General features: G+C 32.8%; 1 protein-coding gene across 1 annotated transcript; it reads left to right on the top strand.

Annotated features, from left to right (window-relative positions):
- Nucleotides 1–2,309: 2,309 nt before the first annotated feature.
- Nucleotides 2,310–6,670, top strand: HELRODRAFT_182342 (hypothetical protein; the record flags this gene model as incomplete). The annotated part of the gene is made up of 5 exons (XM_009032616.1): nucleotides 2,310–2,642; nucleotides 2,955–3,192; nucleotides 3,994–4,079; nucleotides 5,107–5,349; nucleotides 6,581–6,670. 5 exons carry the CDS (start codon nucleotides 2,310–2,312, stop codon nucleotides 6,668–6,670), a joined length of 990 nt encoding a protein of 329 aa, XP_009030864.1.
- Between the last annotated feature and the right edge of the window lie 6,828 nt (nucleotides 6,671–13,498).

Raw genomic sequence — 13,498 nt, 5'->3', positions numbered from 1 at the left:
TATGTTTGTATGTTTTGTATACTGTTTTGATTTTATGATTTTTTTGGTTTTGCTCTGTTTGTTTTGCTTTGTAAAATACTTTTTCTGTTGTTTAACTTTGTTGTTTTTTGTGTAATGGTTAGTATTTTTGTACATTTTTCTGTATTCTTTTGTATGTATTTTGTATGTTTTTGTATTTTTTGTATGTATTTTGTATGTTTTTGTATTCTTTTGTATGTGTTTTGTATTTGTATTATTTCTTTGAGACGTTCTTACGGTGAGATTAACTCTTTCTATGGGTCGTGTGTTTTGTCTGAAGAATGTCTTAAATTAAAAAACTTGTGTTTTTTTCTGTGTGTGCAATTTGATGTGTGTTGTTTGTGTATGTGTGTGTACGTGTGTGTGTATGCGTGTGTTGTTTTGTGTGTGTGTGTGCTGTATAAATGAATGAATTACAAATGAACTAAATGAGAATGAATGGCTTTGAAGCTGTTTGATATTTATGGAAGAACACAAAAATACAATAAAATATATAAAAAAATAAGGCAAAAATAAAAAAAACATAAAAAATACAAAATACATTATACAATGATAAAAAGCAAACAATTTTTATTCAAAGCATAGCAAAATACTAAAAAAAGTGGAGCAGAAAAGCAAGAAAACACATTATTAGTAAATGTATAAATACATTATAGATGAAAGGTAAGTAACGCGATGACGCACGTAATAACGAATGTGTATTTTTTTGGGTACTTAGTTTTGGTATATGTATGTGTTTGCTTGTTTGTTTGTGTGTTTGTTTTTATGTATCTTTGTATGTGTGTGTATGTTTCTGTGGATATTAGATTTGTATGCTCTTTGAACGAAGGCTTATATAGATTTTTTTCATTAAATATTTAATTGTGTTCATCAGGATTTATTTCATTTCAAAATTTTTTAAGTTTGTGTATGTTTGTATCAATGCGTGTATGTATGTATGTATGTATGTATGTATGTATGTATGTATGTATGTATGTATGTATGTATGTATGTATGTACGTATGTACGTATGTATGTATGTTTGTATGTATGTATGTATGTATGTATGTATGTATGTATGTATGTATGTATGTATGTATGTTTGTATGTTTGTAGGTTTGGTCGAATTGAATTGTGTGGAATATGATTGCAACATTATTATTGACGGTCATGTTTTGTCTGAAGAAATTTCTTGACGACGACGACGATGATGATGATGCTGCTGCTACTGGTGATGATGCTGCCTCTGATGATGATGACGACAATGATGACATGACATTGAGAAAATGATTCTCTAAAATCCCAATATATCTGAGTGTGCAGTTAACAATATGAGCAGCTAATTGGCTCAATGTCAACATTAATTTTCAGTTGATTATAATAATAGATGTAAAAAATAGGTATACACGAAACGAAACGAAATACGAAACGAAATTCACATACGCATACATGCAAACGTACGTACATACATGTTAATCAAGCCTTATCCGTGTGTTTGACTGTTTAGTGCCACTCATCAATGATTTGGTTTTAACATACATACATGCATAGATACACACATACATACAAACATACATACATACACACATACATACAAACAAACAAACAAACAAACAAACAAACAAACAAACAAACATACATACAAAAAACTCAACGATACAACATTATTGTCTCACTGCAAGATGTTGATAAAGAGTTTTTTGTTTTTTTGCTGAAAACGAAAAAAATAATATAATAATAATAATAATAATTTTATTATTATTACAATTGTAATATATTAAAATAATAATAACCATGGCGATCATAATGAAAGCGTTATAATAAACTTGTATTTATTCTGCAATAAAAACCGATGAAATGAATATAAAGAGAAACATCAGACAGACACACGCACACGTGCACGCACGCACACACACACACACACACACCAACACACACAAACACGTGTTTAAGTCTACTAATGTATCTCAAGACAAAAATGGAGCGTGTTTATTGTGGATTTATCTCAAATTTTTTAATATTTTAAATGAAAGTAAAATATTTTTTTCAAAATTTGTTTTGAAATTTCAAGTTTTTATTCTGTTCCGTGCGTGATTCACAGTTTTTTCAACAAAATGAACACACACCCACACAACACCACACACACCCACACAACACCACACACACCCACACAACACCACACACATACACACACACAGACACGCACGCATACACACGTACACACGTACATACCACATATAAGTATATCTTAGTATATATATATATACACACATGTTTGTTAACAACACCATTTCTAACTTTCAGATGCTGCAATGGCGTCTTCATTTTCATCATCTATCTCCTCTCCAATCTACTCATCGTCATCATCCATGACATCATCATCATCATCAGCGTCATCAGTGACGTCATCGTCGTCGTCATCAAAGATTCTGACGGCAAACCTCGGCTCGAGCGTTCGAATTGATTGCGACATCTCGCGACAAATGTTGGAGGAGGCCATCTTGAATATGTCGGCCAGCAGTGGCGGGAAAACGCTGGTGATGACGTCATCGGATTATATTATGACGTGGCAGAAACGTTATAGCGTCATGCCGCTATTCATCCAGTTTAACGGGTTTCCGCCTCACATTGAGGAAGAATATCAGGTGGGCTGAGTGAGTGAGTGAGTGAATGAATAGATGAATGAACGAACGAATGAATGAATGAATGAATGAATGAATGAATGAATGAATAGATGAATGAATGAATGAATGAATGAATAAATGAATAAATGAATGAATGAATGAATGAATGAATGAATGAATGAATGAATGAATGAATGAATGAATGAATGAATGAATGAATGAATGAATGAATGAATGAATGAATGAATGAACGGACGAACGAACGACAGAGCAATCGAGTAAGTAAAATGAATCACTTTTGAGATGATACGAAAAAAAATTTCATACATGCAGGGACGAATTTCTCAGCTACCCTCTCCATCATCATCATTATCTCTACCGTCATCATCATCTTCTTCTTCATCATCTTCTTCTTCATCCTCGATTGTACTTCCTTCCTCTCTGCAAATCAACAACGTCCTGGTCAGTGATGAAGGTTACTACACGTGCAGCGTTGTCTACCTGGAGAGAGATGAAAATGTTGGAGGGGGGAGGAGTGTTAATGGCTCATGGATCTATCTCTCAGTTCACGGTGAGGGTAATTATTCATCATAATTAACATAATTATCCATATCTTTCTTCCTATTATTCTCATTATTATTAATTATAGTGTATTGTTAGAAATGTTATGCGATGATGATGGAATGATGAGAATTGTGATGATGAAAAGATAGATAGATGGATGGATGATGGATAGAGAGAGAAAGAGAGAGAGAGAGAGAGAGAGAGAGAGAGAGAGAGAGAAAGAGGAGAGAGAGAGAGAGAGAGAAGATAACGACGACGACGACGATGATGATCAGAGTAACGATAATAGCGGATGAATTTATTGTAATGTTTTTAATGATATAAATTTTATCTTCCTTATTTACGATCACGATAGAAGAGCGCTTGAAACAGATCAATATTTATCTATGGACCAGTAGTAGTCGTAATTATACTCTAAGTTTAGCAGTAATTGCAGTAGTAGTAGTAGTTGTAGTAGCAGCAGCAGTTGTTGTAGTAATAGCAGCCGTAGTAGTAGTAAAAGCAGCAGCAGTAGTAGCAGTATAAGCAGCAGAAATTGTAGTAGTAGTATGTAGATGAAATGTAGAACATATAAAAAAAAAATTTAATGTCATTAATACAAAATTGCGGTCATCGTCAAAAACATCATTATCAAAACCAGAATCATCATCATCGTCATCATCATCAGAAACATCATTATCAAAACCAGCATCATCATCATCGTCATCATCATCAGAAACATCATTATCAAAACCAGCATCATCATCATCGTCATCATCATCAGAAACATCATTATCAAAACCAGCACCACCATCGTCATCGTCATCAGCATCACTGCCCGGTATGAAACTTACCCGATCTGCATTCACGTCACATCCCCTCGACGCGTTTTTCATCCTAAGTCTTCGGCGAGAGGTGTTTGAGACCCGATGACAAATAACCGATATTCAGATGGAATGCGAGAAGAAGAGCTATTTTGGCGCGAATTTTTCGGACTTTTTTTCCGTGAAATTTCCGCAAAATTTTGGCCAATTTTTCCTGAAATTTTATTGAATGTTTGTTAACATTTGTTATTATATATAAATCTTTATTGTTCTTTCAATTTTACTGAATGATGGTTAAATTCCTGCGTTTCATTCTCTCTGTTTTAATTATTTTTATTCGTTTCTTCGTAATTATTTAACTACATTTTCTCATCCATGCAATAATTATTTAATCAATTTAATCATTTATTAATTAATTAATTTATTTGTTCATTTATTCATTTATCAATTTATCCACCCATCCATCTATCCAACAATCAATTCATTCCTTAATGCTATTATGAAACGTTGAATATTCCGAGAGAAAATTTGAACTATGCTACAGCAGCTATACAACTGTCTTTAAATCAGAAAAAACCCATAAAAGGTTACACACACACGCGCGCACACACACGCACACACACACATGCACACACACACAGGCAGATACGTAGAAGCAGACAAAACAGATTTATAGCCCCGATAAATAATGAATGTAATTTTCTTATTGTAATTTTTCATGTCACGTGACGCCACACGTGACGTCATCTTGTGATGTCATTTAGGAGTTTAGTCGACCCTTTTGCTCACTCAATCATCTGTTCGCCGGTCGTTTGTTCATTCATTCATTTATTCATTCATTCATTCATTTATCCAATTATTTTTTCCATCTTTTATTCAAGTATTTTTCCACTATTCCATTTTTTCTCTTCGTTCATATTTCAGTTGTTTTTTTCATTTTTTTCCATTTTTCATTCGTTCGTTTTATTCTTCTATTTATTCACTTTTTCATTTATTCAACCTTCCATTTATTCTTTCTTTCATTCATTAATTTATTCATTAATTCATCCATTCATCCATCCATCCATTCATCAATCCATCCATCCATTCATACATTCATTCGTTCATTCAATCAACAGCTGGTCATTTGGTCAATTTTTCATCTTTATGTTCATTTTGTGATAAATCAAGTGGGACCCAATGTGTCTGAGCTGAACAATAACAACAACAACAACAGCAACAATAACAACAACAATAACAATAATAATAATAATAATAATAATAATAATAATAATAAGAGGAAGAGGAGGAAGAAGAGTAATAATAATATTAAAGGCAATATAGACAAGATGTATACACAATCGTGTCCAGATGACGTGCCTGTTGGTTGTAACGTTGTTGCTGTTGTTGTCGCTGCAAATGATGATGATGATGTGGTTGTTGCTGCTACTACTGCTGCTGCTGCTGATGTGGCTGTTGTGGTTGTTGATGATGATGATGGCGTTGATTATGACGTCATGGGTGCATTTATGATGAATGCTTGCCGGCAAGCATATTGATAATGAGGATGACGATGATGATGACGATGGTACTGATAATGATGCTTGATAACGATGATGATGACTATGGTACTGATAATGATACTTGATAACGATGATGATGATGACGACGACGATGATGACGATGATGATGAGGTCTGGAGGTTGATAGATAGACATCAATCGCAATGTTTCGTGCTATCTTCAGGTATTTTGTCATCATCATCGTCGTCATTATTATTATTATTATTATTATTGTTATTATTGTTGTTATTATTATTGTTGTAGTCGTAAACGTTGCTATTTTTGGTCATTATGGAGGTAATTACTTTCAAGGGTGTTGTTAAAGTTGATCTTTTTGCTGTTGTTGTTGTTACTGTTCTTGTTCTTCTTTTTTTTTTGTATTATTGTTATTATTATTATGTAGTTGTTGTTGATGATGTTGCTGTTGTTGTTGTTCTTCTTTTTTGTATTATTATTATTATTATTATGTTGTTGTTGTTGATGTTGATGATGTTGCTGTTGTTGTTGTTGTTTAGTTTTTCAATTAAGGCTTCCATCCAGCTGACCGTTCATGCGTCTCGCGAGATGCAATTGATACAACAACCACATCATCGTTATCATCATCTCATCATCGTCGTCATCATCATCATCATCGTCGTCATCATCATCATCATCGTCGTCGTCATCATCATCATCGTCGTCATCATCATCATCGTCGTCGTCATCACTATCATCACCATTATGTGTGTGAAGAATGAAATTTTAAAATTCGAAAAAATTTTTTACACCAAAGAAACAAAGTGATATCAAAGATCGTAAAAGCTCCACGAATTTTTTCTTTTCTTTCATCGAACCATCAAAGGCAAACAAAACTGAAGCAAAATGTTATTCTTAATAATCTCTCTCCCTTACTCTCTTCCTCTCTTTCTCTTTCTTTCTTTCAATCTATTTTAATTTAATTCTCTCTCTTTTTTTTCTCTCTCTCTCTATCGCTCTTTCTTTCCGTTTTTCATTCGATTTTTTTGTACCACCACAGTTACCTAGCCTTCAAATTTAATATTTTCGTCGCCAGGTGCACGATGACGTCATCACGACTGCTGACACGACACCTTCTTTTATTATCGCTCTGTTCCAGGCGCCTGCCTCCATGCGCAGGACTTGAGGAATTAAATTATTTTTCTTTGCTGTTTTCTTTCAGTGTTCTTTGTTTTTAAGCCCGCAAAGATGATGGTGATTATTTATAAAGTTTAAACACACGTACGAACACACAGACAGACAGACTGACACACACACACACACACATACACATCTACTCACACACACACACATACATCTATAACCAATTTCGCACACGTACACGTACGTGCAGGCAAACCCAATTAAGGAGGAATATCGTTATGAGGACCGAGGCAGTCTAACGCGTTTTAACGTAAAATATGATTTCTGAGATAAATTAACCTGATAGACGTCCACGCAAACATTCACGCATACAAACCAACAAATACACACACACACACACACACAGAGACATACAAACACACAGGAACGCACATACATTCTAACAAATTTAATCGCCTGCTTCTCATCGCCCATTAAATTTTAGTGAGGAAAAGACTTTTTTTTGTAACAGTTTTTCGCTCTCTTCAAAATTTCTTAGCACATTTTTATAATTTTGAAAAAAAATCCTCTTTAGGTTTAATAATTATTTTAATAATTTTAACAACGTTCCTTATAATTTGAATTGTTTCAACATCAATTTAGCATTTTTTTCTATGTTCCACTGCTTTTCTCTCACAACCTTGCTTGCTTTTCCATGTGATGTTCAACGTGATTTTTAATAATTTTTGAAAACTTTTCCACAATTTTCAGCAACTTTTTAGTATTTCAGCTTTTTTTTCTGATATTTTAAACCTAATTTTTCCAAATTTTTGTTATTAGCCCCGGGCAAATTTATTATCATCCAACAAAACGCGTCGTAAATAATGCTAAAAACAGTAAGACTACCTCAAGTGCGTCTTTAATTTTTTTCTAGTTTTTTTACTGCAATCTTAAAAATAATGATTTTCTCCAATTTTTTCAAGATTACATTTGATGCTATCTCTCTCTTTTTCTCCTTTTCTCTCTCCCTCTCTCTCTTCCTCTCCTTCTTTCTCTTTCTCTTTCTCTCTCTCTCTCTCTCCCAACTAAGAAATATTTGTACGTTGGTGTCCAGCGTCCAATAAGGATGTATAGAAATTTAATTTTCACATCCAAGGGACAGAAAGAAAAAAGAAAAAGAAAGAGATAAAGTGAGAGAAGGAGATGGAGAGAAAGGGAGAGAAAGAGGGAGAGAAAGAATGAGAGAGAAAACAAGAGATATATATAGATATGTGTGTGTGTGTGTGTGTGTGACACATTGTCCATTGTCCTAATTTTAATAATATAATGAGTTAGTGGCCCGTCTAATGCTGAAGATAGGTAGTTGTAACAAATCAATTGGCGTTTTATTATTATTATTCTGGTTTAATTGTTATTATTGTTATTGTTATTATTTTCATTTTTATTTATTATTACAGTTATTTTTTTTAATGTTACTGTTTTTGTTGATACAGGATCATACAAAGTTGGCATAAAATCATACAGTAATTATAATTTTAATGGTGTCTTTCAAGTTTTTAACACAATTCCGACAAAGATTTATACAAAAAACCTGGAATAAAAACAAACAACAAATCAAAATACAACACAATACAATGAATACACAAAAAAACAGCCAAAATACCGGAAACACAAACAAAAAACTTGGCGATCGGCACGATAAACGTAATCATTTATTTCTCTTTAACGGACGGTAAAAAGATATAACGTGAATTTATTGTTTTTGTATGCTTGTATTTTTGTATGCTTGTTTCTATTTGTATGCATGTTTGTATGTATTTGTGTATGTTTGTTTGTTTGTATGTATGTATGTTCTGTTCCCAATTCATGTAATATGCATGCATGCATTGGACAAGCACACCTGTCTTCAGAGCAAATTAAGCGCTATAACAGTGGGTAAAATGTTTGAGTAATTCGATTACCTACAGTATGATATGTTATGTTTTGTTGCTATAGTTATTATTATTATTATTATTATTAATATTATTATTATTGCTATTCTTTTCTAGACTAAAATTCTCTATTAATACTTAGTTGTATAAAAGGATGTGCGAAGTGGACTGCGGATTTCATAAACTTCATTATTATTATTAAATTATTATTATTATATCATTATTATATATTACTACTACTACTACTACTTACTACAACCATGTACTACTACCACTACTACTACTATACTACTACTACTACTACTACTACTAATACTACTACTACTAATAATAATAATAAATAATAATAATTTCGTCTTTTTAATCTTTAGTATCTCCTATATATACCATTAAAAATACCACCAGGCTATCATATTGGATATTATATTATCTGTGAAATTATCATCATGATCCTAATTATAATTATAATCATTATTATTATTATCATTATTATTATTATTACCATCATCAGCATTAATGTCATATTGGAGATAACAATCAAAGTGGATGGATTGCCTGAAATTAAACCATAGAGATGACGTATGTCTGTCTGTTGGTTTGTTTGTATGCATGTTTGTTTGTTTGTTTGTTTGTTTGTTTGTTTGTTTGTTTGTTTGTTTGTTTGTTTGTTTGTTTGTTTGTTTGTTTGTTTGTATGTATGTTTGTTTGTTTGTTGATAAAGATGAAAAAAAAATGATGATGAAGAGGATATCTGTCTGTTGGTTTGTCTGTTTGTTTGTTTGTATGTATGTATGTTTGTATGTTGATGAAAGTGAAAAAGAAGATGATGATGATAATGAAGAGGATGGAGACGACGACGACGATGATGGAATGGCAATCCCGAATTCCTTTCAGTCCCAAACATGTCGATCAAATCTGACGTTTTACAAATTAATATCCAAATACGTTTATAGTTGTTGATGCTGCTCCTACTAACATGCTCATTCATTCATTCATTCATTCATTCATTCATTCATTCATTCATTCATTCATTCATTCATTCATTCATTCATTCATTCATTCATTCATTCATTCATTTTTTTCGTTCTTCTCTTTCTTCATTCATTCAATTCTTTATTTTTTTATTTCTTTATTCATCAGTTCGTCCTTCATTCATTCGTTCATTCAATTTTTGTTTGTCTTTGTACGTACGTTCGTTCGTTCATTCATTCATTCGTTATTCTTTCATTCATTCATTCATTCATTCATTCGTTCGTTCATTCATTCATTCATACATTCAATTAATTCAAAAAATTTTTTGTTATTCTTCCTAAAAGTTAATTAATATTAAACTGGGAAAAAGTTAACAAATTCCACCGATAAATTGAACATGTCACAAGAATGTATACGTACGTATGTATGCAACCGTGCGTGTGTGTGTGTGCGCGTGCATGTGTGTATAGTTGTGTGTTTGTTTGTCTATCTGTCTGTCTGTTTGTCTGCCTGTCTGTATGTTCAGATGTCTAAATCGTTTATCAAATAGACAAAGATAAAAAAAACATTTAAACAGATAAATATACATGTAACGAAAGAGATTTTCGTTTGATACACCCGCTGGGAGTTGAAGCATCTCCTTTGAGAATTTTGTATGTATGTATGTATGCATGTATGCATGTTTGTTTGTTTGTATATATGTATGTTTGCATGTTTGTTTGTATTAATATATATGTTCGATCTGGGGACTGAAGAATTATCGCTTGAAATTGTATGTAACTCTTTCACAGCAAATGATTGGCATGTTTGCATGATTCTGTCTGTAAGTGTGTGTGTATGTGTGCGTATGTGTGTATGGGATTATGTGTATACGTATGTGTGTTTGCAGTACTTCATTATTATTAACGTTGAAATTTTTAATGGTATACATATTTTGGATTTTATTTCGGTATTGATTTCGTATCAATAATAATGTGTATCTCATGGTATATCGGTATCTCGGTATTGGTCTCGATATCGGTTTCGGTACTGATTTCGGTAATGCCAATGTGTATTTTATGCTGTTTTGGTATCGATTCGTGACTTTTAATGCGTCTTTCAACTGTATTTAATACAGAACCAACTTGTGATTAGTACCTCAGCGCGTGTCTATTTGCTTCATCATGATGCTTTCGTAATTAGGTTCCTTCTGGATGAGTAGTCTGAAAAACCGTTTGAAAGCTGTACAAAAATTGTTGTTGTTTGGTTGTTGTTGTTGATATTATTATCATTGTTGTTGCTGTTGTTATAGTTGGTGTTGTGGTAGTTGTTGTTATAGTTGTTGTTGTTGTTGTTGTTGTTATAGTTTTTGTTGTGGTGGTTGTTGTTGTTGTTCATTCTGGATGAGAAACCGTTTGAAAGCTGTACAAAAATTGTTGTTTTGTTGTTGTTGTTAATATTGTTGTTGTTGATATTATTATTATTATTGTTGTTGTGGTTGTTGTTTATTTTCACATCATCGCTGATTTTATTACCGGCTTAGTATTGTTCTTGGGACGATTCACGATCTTCCCCTTTATATTATTATTATTGTTGTTTTCTATTGTTATTATTATTATTGTTATTATGATTATTGTTGTTGGTGTAGCTATGATTACTATTACTCTGTTAATTGTAATCATTCCACTTATCATAATCTGTTCTCTAATTTTTAAAAAATGCAAGCTACTCCTGTTGGAAACGAAAAATAGTTCTTTGGGACTTAACACACGTTCTCCTTCCAACTGCCTATACAAATTCTCTCTCCCTCTCTCTCTTTCTCTCTCTCTTTTTTTCTCTCCTTCTCTTTCACCTTCTCTCTCTCTCTCTCTCTTTCCTTCTCTTTCACCTTCTCTCTCTTTCTTCCACTTAGTTTTCTCTTCATTTTTTATACAGCCATATAAAGTAAGTAATTGTCGTGATGTTCATTTTATGCACCATCTATCTGGTGGAGAGAGGAAATTTTTTTAGTACTTCTCTACAATAACTTCATTAAAAAACTTTATTGCAGTATGTATGTGTGTGTGTGCATGCGTCTGTGTTTGTATGTATGTATGTGTGTGTGTGTGTGTGTGTGTGTGGATGTGTGTATGGGTGTGTGTGTGTGTGTAGGTATTGTATTTTTCGCATCGAGCAGTAGTTACAGATTATATCATTTTAACGTTGTTTAACTGGAGATTATGTCTGCCGTAAAAACTCATCCCTCACTGAAAAACCACACATACATGTACACCAGACTCAAATGCATGAGCTGAGCTGTGTATGCAGTGTATCTGTGTTTGTATGTTTGTATGTCTGTACGTATGTTTGTATGTATGTATGTCTGTACTTATGTTTGTATGTATGTCTGTACGTATATACATACGGATGTGTGTTAATTCTATTATGTTATAGCTGATTGCATTAAAAACTAAGTGACAGTCAAAAAATTATGAAGATAAAAGAAACTGATAAAGAGAGATAGAGAAACAGAAAAAGAGAGAGTGAAAGAGAAAGAGAGAGAGAGAGAGAGAAAGAGAGAGATTGAACTAGTGAAAAATAGTGAGAGAGAGAGAAACAGGACTGTGAAAAAGTCGCAGGATCTTGTGAACTTATTAAACATGGCGCCCCAAAAATTGCAAAAAACTCTTCGCAACAAATGCCTTCTGACATTGATGACATCTGCCGAAATCAATTTTATTCTTTTTGAAATTTTTTTCTCAAAAGTTTTTATCAACTCTTTCCTCTCACTTTCTCTCTCTCTCTCACTCTTTCTATTACACTCTTTTTTCTCTCTCACTTTTTCTCTCTTTTGTGTATATTACTCTTACTTTTTCTGACATCATACTTTTTTCAATCCTTCAATTTCATTCCTTTTATTCTGCTTTTCTCCTTCTCTCTTTCTTCCTCTTTCTCTTTTTATATCTCTCTTTCTATTTCTCTCTCTCTCTTTCTATCTCTTTCTCTTTCTTCTTATTTTTATCTCTAGTTCTCTTCGCTATCACTTTTCTCCTATTGAAATACCAAATGTCGAAAACCCTATAAATGTTATTGCCTTCACTGCAACAACTGCAACTGTTACAATTTCGACTACTACTATTACTGCTACTACTACTACCACTACTACTACTACTACGGCTGCTACTACTACTACTACTACTACTACTACTACTGCTGCTGCTGCTGCATTACTACCTACATGTAAGGTTACATGTGTCTAATTCCCGATATGCATATTAACATTATTAAAAATATAATAATATAATAATAATAATAACAATAATAATAATAATGATAATTAATAATAATAATTATTAAATGGTTATTGTTATTATTATTATTTTATTAAGGCAAAAAAAATTAATGTCATTTATTTCAATATTTATATATGGAAAGCTGTAATCCTATTGCTAATAATAGAATCAAAAACCGTGAAAAAAAGCTCGCTTCAACTACTATAACTACTACTGCTACTACTACTACTACTACCACTACTACTACTACCACTACTACTACACTACTACTACTACCATTACCGCCTCTTACGATATTTATTACTACATCGGCGACAGTAATGATAGTGAAGGAAGAGAAGAACAAAAACGAATTGATGATGATGATGATGAAGATGATGACGATGATGATGATGAAGATGACGACGATGATGATGCTGATGACGATGATGATGATGAAAAGAACGAGGCAAGAAAAAGTTGACCGTGTTAAGAGATCTTCGAAAAGTTGATGAGATCACAAGATGATGATAATGATGGTGACGATGGTGGGGAGGATGACGGCAGTGGTGGTAGTGGTTTGGGGGTAGCGGTGATGGGGGTAGTGGCGGTGACGATGCTGATGATGATGACCGTTTTAGCCAAAATTAAATGTGTAAAAAGCGTTTGCTTCAATATTGATTGATGAATTAAAGAGAAGAGGAAATGGATTCATCATCATCGTTGTCGTCGTCGTCATCATCACTTATCTTCATCATC

The sequence above is a fragment of the Helobdella robusta genome (assembly GCF_000326865.2).
Source record: "Helobdella robusta unplaced genomic scaffold HELROscaffold_85, whole genome shotgun sequence".
In the NCBI taxonomy this organism is placed as follows: domain Eukaryota; kingdom Metazoa; phylum Annelida; class Clitellata; order Rhynchobdellida; family Glossiphoniidae; genus Helobdella; species Helobdella robusta.
Note: the sequence above shows the minus strand (reverse complement) of the source record. Positions and strands in the feature narration are given on the sequence as shown.